Genomic DNA, 20,096 nt, shown 5'->3' with positions numbered 1-20,096 from the left:
CGAAAAGTCACCAGATCGCTGAAGAACTTGAAAATTGCAGGAATTGGAGCGAGGGCAGGAGAAGGGAAGCTTGTGATGGTCCCGGAAATCCAAACTTTGTGGTTTCTATAGGAAATTAAAAAAATAGGGACAATTACAGGAAACGGGTTGAGATTATGCAACCCATTATATACGAAGGATTTGACAGTTGCGGCAAACCTGCTAAAACTGAAGTCCACCAGATTAGTAAAAAACATCTAAATAATAGGAATTAGAGCTAGGGGAGGAGAGGAGAGGGGAAGCCTGTGATGTTCCCGGAAATCCTTACTTTGTGGTTTCTACAGGAAATTACATAAATAGGGACAATTACAGAAAATGGGTTGACGGCATGCAACTCATTATAAACAAAGGATTTGACAGTTGCGGTAAACCTACTAAAACTAAACACTCCGCTTGTCACTAAATGTCACTTTGTCCGAAAAATGGGGTTAAAATGTCTCTTCCCTAATAATAAAATGACTATTTATTTCAATAACATAAAAATACGAATCAAGATCAGATCACAAAAACAGTCTTCAATTACGTCCCCATCCTCTGTCGCCACTTCCTCAGAAACTCCTTCGCTTGTTTGTCCCCCACTCTGTTCTCCAGGGCAACGACGGCATCATTACCTGTAAAATCCCATGATTACCACCAAAACAATCTCCCTGAAGACATACTTAAGTCAGTCGGCCTAACTAGAGGCAAGTACACTTGTGGCAACTCAGAGAGGGCGGCCCCAGAAGTATCAATCTCGCTAAAATGCAGAAAAGCCTCCCCAATGTACTGATTGTTGTACCCCAACAAATCCTTGTCTTTAACACTGAAGAGGACGAGACCATCCTCGACTTGTCTGTAGTCCTCCGGCAGATTTATCACGAAGTCCTCTTCGTACAACGGAAACAAAGTCTTGTAATGAGTCTGAGTCTTTGGTTTGGGAATCCCCCCGAATTTGTGCTCCGGCAACAAATGGATTCGTACAAAAGAGTCGCTGCAACCGTTAGAGTCCATCGGGAACAAATTCCGGGCGTTGATCACCGAAACTCTTAGAGTTTTATCCTCGAATTTCGCTCTGATGCACACTTCTCCATACTTGAACTCTTTTAGCTCTTTTGATTCTTTGTACAAATTTACGTAGACTAAATGAATGAGATCGTTGGTCTCCAGTCCGTGGATTTTCAACCTCGCTTCTGTTCTTCGGAGCTCGTCGCATTCGTACGTTTGATTGGAGTTCTTGAACGAGCCCAACATGAGGTTGAGAGTCTTGTGGAGATTGGCGAAGAACGAAGGCGGGCGCCGCTTGTCGAGATTTGTCTGGATGATCTCCTTGAGGATGTCCCCCAAGTTGTCCCAGAGGATCTCCAGGATCCTGTTGAAGTTCTCTTCATTAAGCTCGTTATGAAGGGTGGTAAGATTCTCGTCAACGTAGAGCATGAGGCGATCGATGCTATTACTATCTTGGTTGAAGAGTTCGGCGCCTTCGACCAGCAGCCGCTTCATGGAGGGTACCATCTAAAAACAACCATCAAAGAGGAACAATCGCTTAGTTTCACTCACCTTCTTGACGACGATCTCCAACAGCGCAATGATCTCATTTCGAACGGTGTCAATGGCGTTGGCAATGACATTAGCGAGCGTGTCTTCACACCGCTTCGCCTCCATGGCGCTCTTCAGATCCGCCAACTTCTCCAGGACTTGCTTCATGTCCAGTTCTTCAGTAAAAGGCTGCAGAGACTGCCGAACGTACTCGATGTTGTTGATGGCCAAGCACCATTCGTCTGTAACTTCGAACTTCTTCTCGTAGACGTTCTGTTTGTCGCCCATGCCGTCGACCCTCATCGCCATGCGCTCGGCGTAGAAAACGCAACACCTGCAGATATCCTACAAGAGAATCTGAAGACAATACAAGAGAAGAATTCGACTCACATCAATTATTTTGGCAATGAACGTGTAGCAACCTTCAACGTCCGGCCAGTTGAGCTGCTGCCAAAATACTTTCACCTACAAACAAACAGTCATTTTAAGACACCCACGGAAGAGTGAGACCTCACCTGGTAGAATATCGTCAGAGTGTCCACGGCGGAAGAACTGTACTTCACGGTGGCGTCCACTGGGACTAAATTATCCAATTCCACGGCTTTTTCAATACGTTGCAAAGCTTTGAACACGGCAATGTCCAGCCATTGGGCGACTCCTCCATGAAACCATTGGTAAAAATTCCGGATGTGGAACCCATCATGGTCGGTTTGACACAACCCTTGCCCCAACACCACAAACCGGTACAGTGCCAAATACAGCTCGAAGAGCGTCGTTCCTTCTTTCAGCGACTCGTCGGAGGCGACCTCTGATGTTGAGAAACCCGTAAAAGAGAGTTTCTTCAGGTTCTTGCAGATCTCGCGAACTTCAGGTTCTGCGAGCGCGGAGATCTTCGCCTGGTAGAAAACGTACAGCGTCTTGGTGTACTGGAAGTTCAACGCTTCTTGGAAGAGTTTGTCGTAGAACTCGAGGGCTTTCTGGAGGTCGCTGCGCACCAACTGAATCGCTTGGATCAAATAGTTGAGTTTTCCTCCATCCTGCTGCACGTTGTTCTCGACGATGTGGTTGAACCAGTCATCAGCGCCGTGGCGGACGGCGTCTTCCACCACAGTGAGGATGTCCGTTTGGTCGTTGTACGAAATCCAAGGATACACGTTCTGAGGGAAGAGGTCCAAGTCTTCGGGAGCGTCCAACATCTGAATGTTCTTCAGGATGTTTAACACCTCTTTGAGTTGCTGCACCGTCATTTTGTCTTTAAAGTCCTTCTTGCGGATCTTGCGAATGATGGAGAAGCACGACGGTAGGAGCTTCTTCACTCCGTCCCAGAAGACCTTCACGTCTTCTTCAGAAGTGATTGCTTGTGGTTTCACCAACTTCTCCACCAACTTGGAGAACAATGAGAAACTCAAAGGATGTGTTTGATGGACGGAGGCGTAGACAGACCATTGACACAGCGCCACCTCCGTGGGTGTTAACCCAGATTGCGCAATGTGTTGAGTGAGAAGAGCGTTTCCTTGGGCGCTAAAAATCCCGGACCACCAGAACTGGGCTACTTTCGACGTCTCCAGTTCGTGGAGGAGGATAATCCTCAGCATGTGCCTGTGCTCCTGTCCTGCGACCTGGTGGTTCTTCTCCGAGCTGAAGGAGATCCGGATTTTGATAACTCCTTGTCTCGTGATTTTGTTCTTCTTATCTAGACTGTACCACATCGTCATCCCCGACGCCGGAATCGTGTTCAACGGGACTTTCGCCACACCAATAAGCTCGTTCTCGTGTTGCCCCGTCGCCGCCGCCACCGCAATCTCCTTAACAAACTTCCTCATCCCTTTCACTCCTTTCACGTCGAAGAAGCGCCCAAACTTCTCCTTCACGGACTCGGCGGGGTCGAAATCCCACACTTCAATACACAGAGTATCATCGACATTGTTCTCTGTAATCGGTCTAAAAAGAAACGTGAAGAAGCTCTTGGAGTTTTACTTACAAAGCAAAGTGTTCCTCCCAGAGAGGTGTTAAGGTCCCGTACTGCACCGAAGTGTTGTATCTGTGAGTTTGATTACTGGCTAAGTATAAAGTGACGAAGGGGTCGCTGAGTCCGTTGGAGTCTTTGGATTTCAAGTCTTTGGCTTCGATTACTTCCACGTTTATCATGATCTCGGGGGCTTCCTTCTTCTCGGCTTCGGATAAGATCTGCTGGTGTTTGTTGTTCGGGATTTTAAATGCGTCTTGGGCGTAGGAAATAAGGGCGGTTTGGCCGATGTCCACGCTCACGTCGCAGCCAACGTTGTTGAGGATTTCGTAGAGGATTTCCGCGTACAGTTCGTCGATCTAAAAAACGAGTCTTCAGTGCTACCAATTTTAAGGTTGTCAAATTACAACTCTCCAAAATTTTGATTGTTTTTTATTAACCTCACCAAATTTCAAAGAAAGTGCTAAAGTTATAGTTAATCAGGACAGTGCTACCAACATGTCCGAATGAGCAAAACCGCCTATTCTTTTTGAACGCTTACGGTCAAAATTTTGAATTCAGAAAATCTAAAGAAAAAAAAATGAAAAAACCATCGAGAATCTAAAGATAAGTTAAGAAAAATCGGGAAATTCTGAGAAAAATCTAAAGATCAGAAAATAATCTAAAAATCTAAAACCCAACAATTTAGAGAATTTTAAACATTCGAGGAATTAAAACCAATCTAAGAAAATTTAAAGAAATAAAAAAAAAATGAAGAAAACAACTTCAAGACTGCAAAAAAATTAGAGAATGTAAGAAAAAATGGAATCTAAAAGAAAGAAAGTGTACAAGCTTCAGAAAATTAAAAAAAATGAAACAAAAACCAGAAGATACACAAGAATCAATCGAAATCTCAAAGAATTTAAGGTAATCAAGGATAATTCAATAGAATCTAAGAAAATCTAAGAGAGAAACCTTTAGGACAACTATAAAAAAATTGTACAATATTAAAAGAATTTAAGATATGTAGATGATGAAAATTCAAGAGAATCAAAGATAATTTAAAAGAATTGAAGACAATTTAAGAAGATCTGCGAAGAGAAAGGTGATTTTAATACGCTAAAATGAATTAAAAAACTATTAAAAAATAAAAAAAAATAAAAAAAATCAATTGGAAATAGCCGAAATTGGTCAAAATAATTAATCCGTCCCTGTTTTAAATTTAAGACAACATTTGACGAATCAAAAGACAAAAGGCAAAAAAAATTTTAAAAAATGTAAACGAAGATCAGAAGATCCACGAAGATCTATCGAAATTTCAGAGAATCTAACCACCAATAATAAACAAAAAATATGAAAAAAAAGCAGCATCAAATAATTTAATATACCGCAAAAAAAAACAAAAAAAATAAATTTTGTGAAAATTTATCGTCTGTAAATCGTCGAAATGAGTCTATAAAGCACCAAAATAAAAGAATTTCTAAAATGGCAACATTACTGTCCAACAATAACATTTTCTAAAGAAAGACGAAGAAATCTAGAAAATTTAGAATTAAGAAAATCTAGAGAAAACAAAAAAAAGAGAAAAACTACCCAGAATTTGTAAGAAATCTAAAGACAAGTTAAGAAAAATTTGGAAATTCTGAGGAAAATCTCAAACCTAAAAATATTGAGAGAATTTTAAACATTCTTCGGAGAATTAAAACCAATCTAAGTAAATCCAAAAAAATTAAAAGAAATTTAAGAGAACACCTTCAAGAAGCAGCAAAAAAAATTAGAGAATGTACGAAAATCAAGAAAAAAAGAATCTAAAAGAAAGAGAATGTAAAACCTTCAAAAAATTTGAAAAAATCAAACGAAAACCAGAAGATACACAATAATCAATCCAAATCTCGAAGAATTTAATGTAATCAAAAATAATTCAATAGAATCTAAGAAAAACTAATAAAATCTAAAAAAAAACGTTTAAGACAATTATAAAAAAGTAGTACAATCTAAAACAATGTTAAAAGAATTTAAAATAGATGATGAAGATTCAAGAGAATCACAGATAATTTAAAAGAATTGAAGACAATTTAAGAAAATCTGCGAAAAGGAAGGAGATTTTAACCCTCCAAAAAGAATTAAAAAAAGGTGCCTTCAGTGCTACCAATTGTAATGTTTCCAAATTAAAAATTTCCAAAAACGGCAGACTTTGACATTCAAGACAGTGCTACCAACATGTCCGAATGAAGTAAAACCGCTTATTATATTTCAAAGCTTACGGTCATGGACGCGAGGTACATGCTCGTCTGCCTCCGCAGCTCGTCCTTTTTCACCCCCCGGAAGTTCTTCCTGGGCAGGGTGGCACATCCTTTCCCTTTAACTCTCACATTTCCGTTCAAGCTGCACTCCGACACACTCGCTCTCATCATTTTGTTTAATTTTCTTAGGCGATCGATGGAAAACTCGTCATAATGCACCAGGTAATCGATCAAAAAAGGGTGTCTTCCCGTGTACTTGCAAAGACCAGTGTGCGCTTTTAACACAGGGTAGAGACTAATCAAGTTTAACTCTATGTGCCAAATCTATTCTGGTCAAGTTGCGTGACTGACATTAATATTCTGTATGGCGTAAAGAGAGCTCTTCTATCACGGGGAATCAATTCGATTTTTAAAAAAGAACGTGACGTATTCTATTTACGAATCAATCATGGGAGGTTTGAGAACTGTATTAACTTTCGTTGAGTTTATTTTTATTCCCAGCGGTAGTTAGTGCCGAGAAATTGGCGAAAAAACGATCGTACCTCTTTGCTTTATTGCTTTTTTACATTAGAGCGATGCGGAATCCGCTTGAGAAAGATCAAGAGTGGGATATAAATACCGCGATATTTTCGATGGTTTCGAAAATCCCATTTTTAGGTCAATGCGGCTGTTATTTTTACCCTAAACCACCTCAATTAATTACCCTAATTAAACCCGTGTTGAGACGCACCATAAAATTCTCGTTTATTTTGATTTCGAGTCCATCCGGGAAGATAATTTCGAAATTGCCCCCAAAACTAAACAAACAGTGACGTCAAAACCCCGCTAAATATTTACTGTGAAATCCTTCGCCCCCATAAAAGTCAATTCAAGTTCAGGTGCACACTAATAAGAATGGCTGAGGTTTTATTTTTACTCACATTAAATGCGGCGGAGATTAATTCAGTCTTGTACTTTTCCTCTCCCAAGTCCGAAGCCAAGCTTTTGACTTCCGTGTCGCTGTCTGAAGCCAAAGTTTTATAATTGTCGGTGTCTATGGGTTCGTCGGCTCTGACAAGGGCGGCGATTTCGGCGACTTCCTCTTTTTCTTGGGTTTCGCGAGTCTCGATGAGCACAGCCTGCTCGCGGAAAAGATTGCCGAATTTCTCGAAAAAACCGCCATCGACCTGCTGGATTCTGAAAAAATTGAAAATTTGTGTCTATTTGTGAACAATCTAAAGGAATTCTTAGGGAATTTAAGCCAGTTCGAAAATTCCAAAATGAACTAAAAAGATTTCCTTGAGTTTAATGAAATTAAAGTCGCAAAAAAAACTAAGAATCGTAGAAGAAAAATCTAAAAATCTAAAACAGAAGAAAAATCTAGAGAAAATCTAAAATGCCTAGAAAACCCACCAATTTAGAGCATTTACCGATATTTCGGAGAATTAAAGCCAAGAGCAATTTTCGGAAGCTAAAAAAATCTAAAGAAATCAAAGAAAATTTAAGAGAATGTACGAAAATCAAGAAGAAGAAAATGTAAGTTTAAAAAATTTAAAAGAATGGAAACGAAAACCAGAAGATTACGAAGATCTATCGAAATTTCAGAGAATCTAACCACCAATAATAAATAAAAAATATGAAAAAATCCACAGCACCAAATAATTCAATATACCGCAAAAAAAAACAAACAAAAAAAATTTTTTTTTTGAAAATTTATCATTTGAAGACTGTCGAAATGAGTATAAAGCACCAAAAATCGAAGAAATGTCGAAAATTTGGAATTTAGAAAAACTAAAAAAAAAAAACAAAAAAAATGAGAAAAACCACCGAGAATTTGTAAGAAATCTAGAGATAAGTTAAGGAAAATCTGGAAATTCTGAAGAAATTCTAAAAATCTAAAATCCAACAATTTAGAGAATTTTAAACATTCTTTGGGAAATTAAAACCAATCATCAATAAATATCTAAAGAAATTTAAGAGAACAAGAGTCTGGAAAAAAATTTGAAAATGTACGAAAATCGAGAAAAAACGAAACATAAAAGCTTCCGAAAATTTGGAAAAATGAAACGATAATTATAAAAAATAGTACAGAGTAAGATAATGTTAAAAGAATTTAAGATAGATGAAAGTTCAAAAGAATTAAAGATCATTTAAAAGAAGAAAAAGACAAGAAAGAAGATTTTAACACTCTAAAAAAAAAGTTAAGAAACTGTCAGAGTACAAGAAAATCCGAAAAAAATCAATTGGAGCCAAAATTGGTCAAAATAATTAATCCGTCTCTGTTTTAAATAGTGATAAACATCGAAGTAAATTTAAATCTGAATTTTTCAATTTCAGTGCCACCAACATAAAAACAAATCTAAGCCTCCCAAATACAATTTGTAAAATTAGAATTTTTAAATTTTGCACTGCTTCGGCTCATAATTTTGTAATTGGTCACGGATACTGAGTAAGTCAAGGAGCAATTAATCGAAGAAAAAAGGAAATGATGAGGAAAATAAACCGGAAGTTGCATTAAAACAATCGTAACACATAGGAACTTTAATTAAAGAAAATAAATGTATAAAGTTTCGGATTTGCAACAACAATCTGCATAATTTACAATGGAAGACGTTGTGATGGAAGACTTTTTATGACACTTATGATTAATCTAGTACTTGACAGAGCCACTAAACGTAAATTTAGTGCCATTTATTAACAAATATTTAGTTAATTAACTAATCAAGAAAGTACCTGGTAAGGGGTTGGTGCCTACATATTTCTCTTTGGGCTACAGCTCGAAATCGCTTCATGATTACCACAAACTGATATGAAAATCTCGTGATGAGATGCGTCAGTTAACAATTCTTATCTTATTTAATTAGGCTTAAAACTAATGAGGATATAAACCTTCGCATTCATGGAAAATTAAATTACAAATTCCCTAAGCTGATATACTTTAAATAAACAAAATCTTCTATCCCGTGATGGGATCCTTCTCGCCCCAACCCCGACTCTTTCACCCCTCCAAAAGGCGCTTCCGCTGTTGAAATCATCCCTTCATTAACCCCACACATCCCAACTTCTAGTTTTCTGGCCACTCTAAAGATCTGACCAACGTCCTGAGAATAGAAGTACCCTGCTAACCCTCGTTCTGTGTTATTCGCTATGGCGATGCTCTCTTCTTCGGTGTTGAATCGGAGGATGTTAACCACCGGACCGAAGACTTCCTCAGTGTAGACTTTCATATTCTCTTTGATGTCGGTTAAGACAGTCGGTTCGTAGAAGAGGTTACCGACCTGGGGGGCGCCTTTGCCTCCGGATAACACTTTAGCGCCTTTGGAGACGGCGTCCTTGACCAAATCTGCGACTTTATGAAGCTGGGCGTCGTTGATTAAAGGACCGACGGTGACGCCAGTTTCGACGCCGTTTCCGAGCTTCAAACTCTTGACTTCTTCGAGGAGTTTCGCCACGAAGGCGTCATAGACGTCGTTTTGGACAAGGAAGCGGTTTGAAGCAACGCAAGTTTGACCGCAGTTGCGGAATTTCGACGCCATGGCTCCTTTCACTGCTTTATCGATATCTGCGGTGTTGTAAACTATAAAAGGAGCGTTTCCTCCAAGCTCGAGCCCCAACCGTTTGATGCCAGAGGAGCACTGCTTGTAGAGGAGTTTCCCCACTTGGGTGGACCCCGTGAAGGAGATCCCCGCGACCAGCGGGCTCTGACACAACAAATTCCCGATTTCTGCAGCATGTTCCCTGCTGCTCGTCACCACGTTGAGGACCCCTTTCGGGATCCCCGCCGCCTCCGCCAACTCCATCAACGCCAGCGCGGTAAACGGCGTGTCTTCCGCCGGTTTGATCACACAGGTGCAGCCCGCCGCCAACGCAGCCCCCGCTTTCCTTGTGATCATCGCGTGGGGGAAATTCCACGGTGTTATCAACCCCGCAACTCCAATCGGTTGTTTCTCCACTAAAATCTTCCTGTTGGCGACAGGACTCGGGATAATCTCCCCTTGAATCCTCCGGGCTTCCTCGGAAAAGAACTCAACGAAGGAGTTTCCATACGTGACTTCACCGCGAGCCTCCACCAGTGGTTTTCCGGCTTCTGCGGTGACAATCTTCGCCAAGTCCTCCTGGTGCTGTACCATCAAATCGAACCATTTTCGCAGGTAATGAGCGCGTTCCTTCGCCGTGGTGTCTTGCCAGGTTTGGAAGGCGCTGTGGGCGGCTTGGATGGCGGTTTGAGCGTCTTTCGCGGTCAAGTCGGGGGCGGTGCCGATCACTTCGCCGGTGGCTGGATTCGTTACTTTGAAGCTTTTGGCTGCGGAGACCCATTGCCCGTTTATGTACGCCTTGTCGTGAAGGAGGTGCATCGTGCGGACTTGAAGACCCACACGCGAGTAAATAGATCGCAACATTTTGGGATTTTGGTGATAAAATTAAGACGAGACAGTAAACTTTAGAGATAATAGCAACAATCGGAGTGACCTCTTCAATGTCATTTTAATTTATTCCCATCTGAAAATTAAAGACTTTACATAACCTCAAACGAGGGAAATGTCAAAGTGACGTTCGAAACGTCAAAACAGAGAGTTTATTGAATGCCTAGAGGAGTACTGATTGGCGATTTTGATTGGTCGAGAGGTCAGGTGTCACCAAACCGCCATCTTTTTTTTGAAAAATGCAAATAATTAAAATAATTAAAGATAATTGTCTAGCAGGCGTTATTTAGAATGCTCAACGTCAACTTCCAGTGCGACCAACATAATAATAATAATAAATCTAAAAATAATTGGAGTTATCATTGATAAATACATGTAATCCATTAATTAATGTTTCAGATTCAAAGTTTATCTCAGGGTCACCACAAGACTTCATTGTATGTTAATCACTTTTGACTAAATTACTCAATCTCCACCAACGCATCTGCGTTCACCGAATTTAGTAATTTCAGTTTCCACCAAATTTTAGTAGCGTCAAGGCCGCGCTCTATTTAATTGGATTAAAACCTGTGAAATCCTTCTGTTGTTATAGTTCCGGAGTTCGCACTCCAACAATTTGTTGACAGTTCTTTTGAAATTTATGAGTCATCAAACTGTAGCAGTGTACACAAATCTAAATATAAAAGTGATCTTTTTACACCTTAATAGCTCAGGCCTAAATCCGCGTTGCAACACAGAATTCATAGAAAGTACCCACATGGTCTTATCAAAATTTACCTCAATTCGTGGTCTGTATGGTCCTCGGATTTCTGGCTTTGAAGTCTTGTGTAGATGTTCTTCCACATTAAATCTTCCGTTTCCATATCCATTTTTTATACCACAAAACTCTTGTCTTGTCAAAAACTTGTCTCGGCAAAACTGACTAACAGGTACCAGCGGTACTATGCAAATCAGCTATTTAAAGAAATTGTGTTTGAAGTGCAAACCAAACTCTGACCTTCGTCAATATGAGAGTAGGAAACCGAGTTTTATAGATGAGCGGTTTGTGTCCAACAAGTTACGCACTCCCACGGTGGTATAATTGGATGAAATGGATTGAAATGGTACCATAGCTTGATGGGGAATCACGCGCGTGACGCGGAAGCGGGATAACACCACGGAAATGATAAATTGTCTGTGGCTATAAATAGAGAGTCTAGAAGAGGCTTGTAATTTTTTTCAAGTTGGTAGTACCCGTGTTTGGCGAAAAAATGTAAACAACGGAAGCCTGACATTTTTTTCATGTTGGTAATTCTTGAATTTGACGTTTCACAAAAAAAAATTCAATTCTATCAGTATCTTTTTTTTTTTGTGTTGGTGATAATCGAATTTGACATTTAAAGCCGGCAATGTGAAAAACGAAGACCTGGAATTTTTTTCATGTTGGTACCTCTCGAGTTTGACGTTCCACAACTGTCATAATTAATTTGTCAACGAACAAACCGCAAATTCTTTCAGTACCAATAAATTATAATTATTTTTCGTGTTGTTGGTACTCGAATTTGACATTTAAGGCAAATTCTTTCAGTACCAATAAATTATAATTATTTTTCGTGTTGTTGGTAGTCGAATTTGACATTTAAGAGCGGAAAATGTGAAAAACGAAGACCTGGAATTTTTTTCATGTTGGTACCTCTCGAGTTTGACGTTTCGCAACTGTTGCAAACTGTTGTCACCGAACAAGTCGCCAACTATCTCCAAATTCCGAAGCCTCACAAAAAGTGTGAAAAAACTTGAAGATTTGATGTTAACCTTCAGTACCAATCTAACTTTGTTTACAGAATAATCTTGTGGGACCACTAAAATTATGTAATCTTGAGATGTACCCGGAACCCGTTTCTTGATGCGATTTTTCGAAAACATCGCAATTCCTCAACTCAATCTAATCACTATATTTTCCGAAGCAATTATCTTCACGCTTCGCTCGGTCTTGAAGAAAACGCGCACATTTTCCTACCTCTTATTCGGGATTTCCATCGAATTCTGCCGTTTCAACTTCTTGTACAAAATCTCTTCTCCTGGCGCGTCCATCGTGACTACGAATCACTCACACACTAATTTGTCGTACTTCACATGAACCATCAAATTGTGCTTGATCACGAAAGAAAAACCGCGCTCAGAAGAAATCCTTGATGCTTATAAATACAATGAATGTTTTGTTTTGCGCTGGGTTAAATATAGCGGCAGAAAACTGAAGATAAGAGGAGGAAATGCGAGGTGACGTCAGCGGGAAGGACTTGGGATCTCCCAAATTATGCGGGTTAAGTGACAGGTGGAATTCCAGTGGTGTTGAGAGTTTTTTTGATTTTCGCGCCACTTACTGTAACAATACGCGTGAGATTTATTGCCACTCTGACACAAAAAGTGAAAAAAATTCGACGTACTAATTAAAACGAATTAGAAAGAAATTCGATTAAAGAAATAACCTTGTGCAGACTCTATTGGCAATAATTCATCGTTTTAATCAATTTTTATTGATAATTAAGCTCGGGACTAATTAATTTCTTACCTTATTCCTTTCAAAGGATGAATCTTTCTGTACTTCCACAGTAGAAATTTCGGAATTAGTACCTCCTTGCTGTACGACATCTTCAAGAACTTCCCTTGCAGAAGATGCTTGATCTTCTCCCCCTTAATTTCCGGTACCGGAAGACTAACATTCTTCAGTTTCCTACAAAACAACGAAACAAACAATGAGAGAGTTAAAAAAATAATTACTGAATGAAATCGAAATAACGTGATGCCATCTCCATCGTGTTATCCTGAAGCGATATCAACTCATATGACTGATTATTACTCCGGATGGTCAAATATACCTTACCGGATGGCCAGAATGCGTCATTTCTGCCATTATCGAGATGCAGCAATTTTTTAGTAATTATATGGTTCTGTAATAGCACGTGATATAATTTTAAAATATTCAAGAGAGCGTCCACCTTTTTGCCGGTTCCACTCCGGTGGCGGCGCTATCAGTACCGAGCGGAACAAAAATTGCATAATAAAACGAAAAATGGGGCGAGTTCAATACCTTTTAGAAAAACTGCGTTCCCGGAATTTCACCACTGGTCGTCTTCTTCGTCGCACAGCGTTTGACCTTTTCAGAAAGCACTCGTTGTAAGGATTTAGTGACAATTTATGCAGTTCTAAGCTGCGGATGTAGAAATTATCTTCTTCGCACATTGCGGTCGGTGTTTTACTGAGATTTTTGAAATGGCGAGTGAAATACTGAGTTTTTGGGAACACTAGGTTTGTTTACTATTTTTGAACTGTTAAAACGTGCATTTACCCGCGGATGAGCGATCGCACATAAAAGCGGAACAATGGGCAGAGGGGGATTTCCGCTTTGAACTTTACAAGTTCTTGGACAATTAGTAATGAGAGTAACTGTAAATGGGCATTTGCGACATGCACGATGTTGGTGTAGTCGAAGGGAGTCGCTGCATCGTTAATTTTGGAAGTTATTGGTGCTCATTTCACGCAGAATTTCACGCAAAATTCAAAAATGTACAGTACATTCACGTATATCAACAATAACTGAATTACAAGCAAAGAAAGTTTCGGATAGTAAATTTTTAGAATGTTTAACGCTCGATATCTCAGAAACTACGACAGGTACCAATTTGCGGTTTTCAAAATCGTTTTTCTCGCGTTTTTTTCATAAAAATAAGGTCTTAACTCAATTTCAAAATTTTTTTGAAAAATTTTATAACCAAAAAATAGCCACCTTATGGTTTTTGAAACTTTTTTTTTATTTTGGAAGCTAAATATCTCCAAAACTATAACAGATATCAAGATGGGGTTTTCACCATCGTTATTCTTGTGCTTTTTCCTATAAGAATCAAGTATTAAATATTTCGAATTTGAAGTATTAGGAAAGTCGCAAAAATCAGGTTTCAAAATCTAATTCAATCGATTTTTCGCAACGATAACAAACCACAATGCGAACGAAAAGCGCAATCGCAAACCTTCTAAAGCTTTCGCGCCGCATTTTAAAAATTTGACAAAAAATCCGACCAATAGCGTGCGTACCTTTTGGACTTGCGCGGAACCCTTGTTGACGCAGGTGACGTTTGAGGTTATGTTCAAACTGAAAAAACGCCAAATTTCGTATACAAACAAAAAAAAGCTCCTTCTAGAAAACACAGGTGGTTTCCACCCTTTGCCCCAAGTCCAATCGGAGCGTCACTTCGCACCTCTATGGAAGAACCCCCTGAGCCGGAGCCCCCTAAAAATGCCCCAACGTCGCTGTTTAAGAAGCCGAACCAGCCGATGCTTGTGGGCAAGATTGGGAAGCTCCCCAAGAAGTTAAAAACTGTCGTTCCTCCAGTTGTCACCGAGAGCCCTGTTGAAGAAGCGGAGACGAACGGTGAGTGTTGAATTGGGCCCCCAAGTGAGGTTTAGTAGTGCCGCAAGTTTCAGAGACGCCTGAGAGTAAAGCAACGCGACCGTATGAGCCCCCGCCGTGGTCTGCAGTCCCTGACGCCTCGCAGGATTACATTCTGGAGGTGTTGAAAAGTGGGGCTATCATTGAGACTATTCACTTAACGGGGCGGCCGTTTTGGGTTTTTGGCCGGTTAGGGAATTGTGATGTTTGCATGCAACATCCAACGATCTCCAGGTACTGGTTTAGGTTGTATTTTCGATTTTACAGAAAGTTTTAGGTACCACGCCGTCTTACAATACAGAAATGATGAAGTTGATCGTGGGTTTTACATTTATGATTTGGAAAGCACCCATGGAACGTTCCTGAATAAGAACAGACTGAAACCCAGGAGTTATGTCCGGATTAAGGTGAGTCTTGCCCCAAAGCTTCAAGCGACGCCAGCACCTCGGCGAAGGCCTCCTGGTACGTCCGGGGCTTTGGTCGCTCCTCCCGGACTCTCCCCTGGAGTCTCTCCACATTCGCTTTGATCTCTTCAATCTGTTTCTCTATTTCTTCCCTGGTTTGGTCGCCTTCGGCGACGTTCTTCTGGTGCGAGAACTTAACATTCTCAATGCTTTTCTTGACATGGTCTAAAAACCCGGAGCTCGTTTTCAACCTCTCGTGGAGCTCCTGGAACTGCTCCTCCATTTCCCGACTCCTTGTCTTGGACTCCTCCTTCATTTCTTCAGTCTTCAGGAAGAGACTCCTCAGCTTATCAAAGGAATCATCCCGCGTCGACAAGTTCTTCTCGTTCTTTCGCTTCTTCTCCATTTTGACTGAAGTTTGATCGATGTTACTATGGTTTCCAGGTCGGCCATATGTTGAAGCTCGGCTGCAGCACGCGCTCTTACATCCTCAACGGACCCAGCGAAGACGCGGAAGAAGAATCCGCGCTCACCGTCACCGAACTCAAACAAAAACGAGATGAAGAGTTGCGGCGACGCGACGAAGACATCCGCATGGCCGAAGAAAAGAAGAAAAGGGAGGAAGATCGAGGGGTTGACTGGGGGTTGGGGGAGGACGCCGATGAAGAGACGGATTTGAGTGAGAATCCTTACGCGCAGACGAACAACGAGGAGCTCTACTTAGACAACCCCAAAAAAGCGTTGAGGGGGTTCTTCGAACGCGAGGGGTTGGAATTGGAGTACGATTGCAACGAGCAAGGTCTAGGGCAGTTCCTCTGCAAAGTCGAATTGCCCATTGATGATGAAATGGGGCGTCCCATCTTCGCCGAGGTTTTCCACAAAGGGAAGAAGAAAGAGGCGGTTATTCAATGCGCTTTAGAGGCGTGCAGGATTCTAGACCGCCACGGAGTGTTAAGACAAGCTACTCATGGTACGTACCATGGTGGTACTACCATGATAATTGACCGTTTTCTTTCAGAGTCTAAGAAGCGAAAACCGAAGAACTGGGAAGAAAACGACTATTACGACAGCGACGACGACACCTTCTTAGACCGCACGGGCACTGTTGAGAAGAAGAGGGAGATGCGGATGCACGCGAAGGTACCACAGAAGGCGGAGACGTACGAGAGCTTGGTAAGTTGGTACTGTTGTTGCGTTTGGAGACACTCGTTTTTGCAGATGGAGAAGGAAAAGAACCTCAACACTTCAATTCAGAAGCTCCAAATTGAAGTGGCCGACGCTCAAAACAAACTAGCCGCGGGGGAAGACGCAGGGGCGTCGGAACCAGCCGATTCTTTAGATTCGTTCATGTTGGAACTGAACCAGTCAAAACCGAGCAAAAAGTCAGTTTCTAAACTCAAAGCGGAGTTGTTCAGGTTGAAACAAGACCATGCTGGTTTGATCAAATTGATTAATCTAGCGAAACCTGCGGCTTTGCCTCCTTTAGTACCGCAGTACAGTCAAAGTACCAAGGATGTGGATAAAAAAACCTTGCCGATGTTTGGAAAACGGAAGAAAGTTAAATTAGAACGACCAACTAAAAGTGTGGAAGTGGAAGCTACTATTAGTAGGGTGGACGACGAGGAGGAAGAAGAGGAAGAAGAAGTAGTGGCGAAAGAGACGATAGAGAGGATACCTAGTCCGGTGGTCGAGCCGAAACCTGAAGAAGGTAAAAAAAATGAAGTGGCTCCCGAGAGGAACAGGAGGAAGAATCAGAGGCGGATTCAACAGAAGCAGGAGAAGGCGGAAATTCAGAAGCAGAAAGGGTACGAAGAGGACGCTAATAAAGAGGATTACAATATGTGGGTACCACCGAGTGGACAGACTGGGGACGGGCGGACGTCGCTCAACGAAAAATATGGATATTAAATTTGTTTATTAATAAAGTCTTATAGAATTATTGGCGCTTTTATTTCCTTCTTCAAAGTGGTCAAAAGTTGTTAAAAATTAAATGGCGCACGGTTGCCAACCCAATTCAAGTTTCAAAGCTTGCCATTTGGCACCAATTTTAACAGCCAACTGCGGTTCCTGAAATGAGCAATTAAAGTTTTCTGCAGTGGTTCTCTAATTTAATTAATTTGTTTCAATATTGCGTGCAGTTTGATTGGTCATTTTTCTACCAACTTACGTAATTAGTACTTCTTTAATTACAATTTAGACAATTCAGTTGCGCTAAAAAGAAAGTTTCTTTTAAACTCTAGGGTTTAAGTTTCTGCCACGAACTGAATCTTTTAGTCAATCATCACAAACTACCAAATTATTTTATTATGCTTTATAATTATTCCTTTAATATCCATTGTCTGCCTGACTGTTGGAAAAATAAAAACGTTCACTTGAATAATTAAATATACATCAAATATTGATGTCCTGTACCTTTATGAATGTTTGATTTTTCCTCCTATTAAATGCACCTTTGAAAAAGAGTTTTCCACTCTCAATAAATGCACCCTTGAAACAAAGTTTTTTATTTCCGCTGAATGTTCTTTGATGTTATTGCTAGAAGGTGTGGCATTTATTACAAAGGGGTATAATTTACTTATTGATAAACGAAGTTGGAAAAACTATATAATTTCTTGGTAGAATAACATCCGTCAGTGGTCGTGTTGTCGCCAGAAGAATCAGTGTGTTCAATGGAAGACGTGATAACCCTGAGTTTTGGTAGTGTCTTTGGAATAATGGAATTTCTCGGATTGTACCCTCCGGAAAAACCACCAAAAATCTACAAACTGCGCTCTTATCTCCTCTACTTCTTTCTCATGATTATTGTACTAGTTTTCATCTACATTCGTCTGATTTTAACTCAATCATTCAACATGAGCACTTTCTACAGTTTAATTTTCGGACAAAACGTCTTCATGACTTGTTTGAAAATGCTACCGTTTCTCCTCCGAGGAGTGAAGATTAAGAAGTGCATCAACTTCTTCGCAGACTCTCGATTTATCCCCCGAGACGAAGAACCGAAGAAGCTTCTCGAATTCTGTGTTAAAGTTTGTAAAACCACTTGCTACTTGTTCTTAGCTATGTTGGCACTGTGTAGTGTCTTCTGGTACATCCCGGTTTTGTTAACGCATGGTAAACTACCATTAGAGTTGTGGTTGCCGTACGATTATCTCTCCAATAAGTTGGTTTTTTGGATCACCTTTTTCTATTTGGCTCAAGGTACGAAACTGGTGTAATTTTCATGGATTATAAGGTGTTTTTAGGTACTTTTTACTGTGTTTTTTCCACTGTAACCATCGATTGTACCATTGCGACATTGTCGTTTCATGCCACCACGCAATTGAAGATTTTGAAGTACAATTTGAAGAATCTCGATAAATTCATACCGGAAATACAAGATGAAGACAACACGACAATCACTTTAGAGCAAGCGAAGGCGGTGCTGTTATCCTGTATCAAACTTCACAAGGATATCATATAGTAATCAAGACACTCTCTAATTTTTATAGTTGTTTCTTTCTAGTTTTGTTGCAGAGTTTGAAGATTGTTTTTCTTGGAGCATTTTGTGTCAAATGGCTGGAAGTGCACTTTCCGTATGCATTTGTTGTTTGACTATTACTTTTGTAAGGAATATTTCGGTTCAGTTTAGTGCTAAAAGAAGATTGTAGGTGCGTCCTTTCAGCCAGGATTATATTACGTGTGTCACTTATGCGATTATTATTATGTGCCAGATTTTCTTTTATTGTTTGTTCGGAACGCTGTTGTATGAAGAGGTGAGTGAAATAAGTTTTAATGTTATATTTTAAATGTTTGTATTTTTTATATAACCTTCAATAGTTTCAAAATTGTTCAGTTTTGTATTTGTAGTGTCTTTTTATTATATTCGTTTATTTGTTGTTGATTTTTTTTAATAATAATAAAGATAAATAAGTAGATAAATGTGTTCATTACCTACACATAAAAAAAGAAAAAAAAAGAATCCCAGTTTTCTAGATTTACAAGGAGCTAGAGAACTGAAAACCTGAGAAAATTTAAAGAAAATAAAAATCTAAGACTGAAGAATATTTTCTTAAAAATTTAACATAAATAAAAATGTAGAGATCTTAAAAGATCACAGATTCAAACGAAAAGACATTGAAAAATTCGTTGAATAATAAGGATACGAATTACTCATCTTTGTTTCCTTCCAGAATAACACCTTCATGGATGTAGTTTGTGAAGGCCCATGGTACAGATACGACACCAGAATTAGAAAAATGATATTCATAATAATGGAGCGTTCAAAGAGAGCTATGTTCATTACCGTCGGAAAAGTGGTCCCGCTTTCCTTTAGCGTTTTTGTTTCGGTGAATTTTCAAACTACTTTGTGCATTTTAACAATATTATTTCTAGATTATGAAAATGAGTTACTCGTTGCTGGCAGTAATGCAACAATTTGGGAAATGAGACAAGGAAATTGACAATTTGCACGCTTTTCTCTTAGTATTTGCATGTACAATTAATTAGTGTAAATAAAAAATTCAAATTAAAACTTGAAGTAAAAATTAGTATATTGTGAAACGAGCACGGAATTGTGCCCATTTTCCACGAAAATGAAAATTTGTGCGCGAATCGACAACTTTCTAGGATCCGTGCATAAAACGTGTCAATGTTTACTAGTTTCCATCGCAACCAGGATTTTGAAACGTCAGTCAACGTGCTGAAGATCAAACGGCGTTGCTATAACCTAAATGTGAGAAATATACGCACATGCAAAATGCAAATGTTAAAGGTATGCAAATATGCATTCATCTAGAGCTCAGATAATAAAACTTGGCTTTATATTTTAGATAAATACATTTAGATTTTAAGTTTTATATTAGAACATGAAAAATATCATTGAAAACGACGAAAATCTCACAATCTATTGATCTAATAAAAATATTGACAATCTGTGTGCGGAACTATCAGACTATAAATTATTTGGCGTCAAGTTATAAATACATAAACAAATCACGATTTTGGAGTTGACGTGTTTAACACCAAGAGGCGTGGCTTCCACTCGTTCAAGAAATTCAACCCTCTTGCCAATTCGATCGTTTGTGCATCCACCGCGCATACGTAATTTCTTGCAGGATGGTTGTAATGCGCCGTATGTCAATAATT

General features: G+C 39.7%; 4 protein-coding genes across 7 annotated transcripts; 2 read left to right on the top strand and 2 right to left on the bottom strand.

Annotated features, from left to right (window-relative positions):
* Positions 1-479: 479 nt before the first annotated feature.
* Positions 480-13,396, bottom strand: stac (C2 and C2B_Munc13-like domain-containing protein staccato). 3 transcript variants are annotated; one of them, XM_088033751.1, is made up of 9 exons: positions 13,213-13,396; positions 12,694-12,855; positions 6,663-6,918; positions 3,536-3,879; positions 2,070-3,495; positions 1,945-2,019; positions 1,576-1,899; positions 699-1,530; positions 480-650 (listed from the first exon to the last, which is right to left on the bottom strand). In XM_088033751.1, the coding sequence occupies exons 1-9, from the start codon at positions 13,362-13,364 to the stop codon at positions 559-561; spliced, it is 3,663 nt and encodes a 1,220-aa protein (XP_087889877.1). In that variant the 5' UTR covers positions 13,365-13,396; the 3' UTR covers positions 480-558. The 3 variants fall into 3 exon arrangements, with proteins under 3 accessions (XP_087889877.1, XP_087889879.1, XP_087889878.1); XM_088033753.1 differs by lacking the exons at positions 12,694-12,855; positions 13,213-13,396 and adding an exon at positions 12,142-12,365; XM_088033752.1 differs by lacking the exons at positions 12,694-12,855; positions 13,213-13,396 and adding an exon at positions 10,923-11,206.
* On the bottom strand, positions 8,248-12,160 carry Ssadh (succinic semialdehyde dehydrogenase). 2 transcript variants are annotated; one of them, XM_088033754.1, is made up of 2 exons: positions 12,142-12,160; positions 8,248-10,221 (listed from the first exon to the last, which is right to left on the bottom strand). In XM_088033754.1, the coding sequence occupies exon 2, from the start codon at positions 10,119-10,121 to the stop codon at positions 8,634-8,636; it is 1,488 nt and encodes a 495-aa protein (XP_087889880.1). In that variant the 5' UTR covers positions 10,122-10,221; positions 12,142-12,160; the 3' UTR covers positions 8,248-8,633. The 2 variants fall into 2 exon arrangements, with proteins under 2 accessions (XP_087889880.1, XP_087889881.1); XM_088033755.1 differs by lacking the exon at positions 12,142-12,160 and adding an exon at positions 10,923-10,940.
* Positions 13,397-14,297: 901 nt separating the features above from the next.
* LOC148175844 (kanadaptin) lies at positions 14,298-16,911 on the top strand. The gene is made up of 6 exons (XM_088034628.1): positions 14,298-14,550; positions 14,589-14,802; positions 14,846-14,975; positions 15,417-15,942; positions 15,991-16,145; positions 16,191-16,911. The coding sequence occupies exons 1-6, from the start codon at positions 14,382-14,384 to the stop codon at positions 16,878-16,880; spliced, it is 1,884 nt and encodes a 627-aa protein (XP_087890754.1). The 5' UTR covers positions 14,298-14,381; the 3' UTR covers positions 16,881-16,911.
* A 1,582-nt stretch (positions 16,912-18,493) lies between these two features.
* LOC148175843 (odorant receptor Or1-like) lies at positions 18,494-19,419 on the top strand. The gene is made up of 4 exons (XM_088034907.1): positions 18,494-18,574; positions 18,620-18,724; positions 19,142-19,297; positions 19,344-19,419. The coding sequence occupies exons 1-4, from the start codon at positions 18,524-18,526 to the stop codon at positions 19,395-19,397; spliced, it is 366 nt and encodes a 121-aa protein (XP_087891033.1). The 5' UTR covers positions 18,494-18,523; the 3' UTR covers positions 19,398-19,419.
* The last annotated feature ends 677 nt before the right edge of the window (positions 19,420-20,096 follow it).

Source organism: Gnatocerus cornutus, chromosome 4 (genome assembly GCF_029298725.1).
Source record: "Gnatocerus cornutus isolate USDA-ARS CGAHR chromosome 4, icGnaCorn1.1, whole genome shotgun sequence".
Lineage (NCBI taxonomy): Eukaryota > Metazoa > Arthropoda > Insecta > Coleoptera > Tenebrionidae > Gnatocerus > Gnatocerus cornutus.
This window is presented reverse-complemented; position numbering and strand designations above follow the sequence as displayed.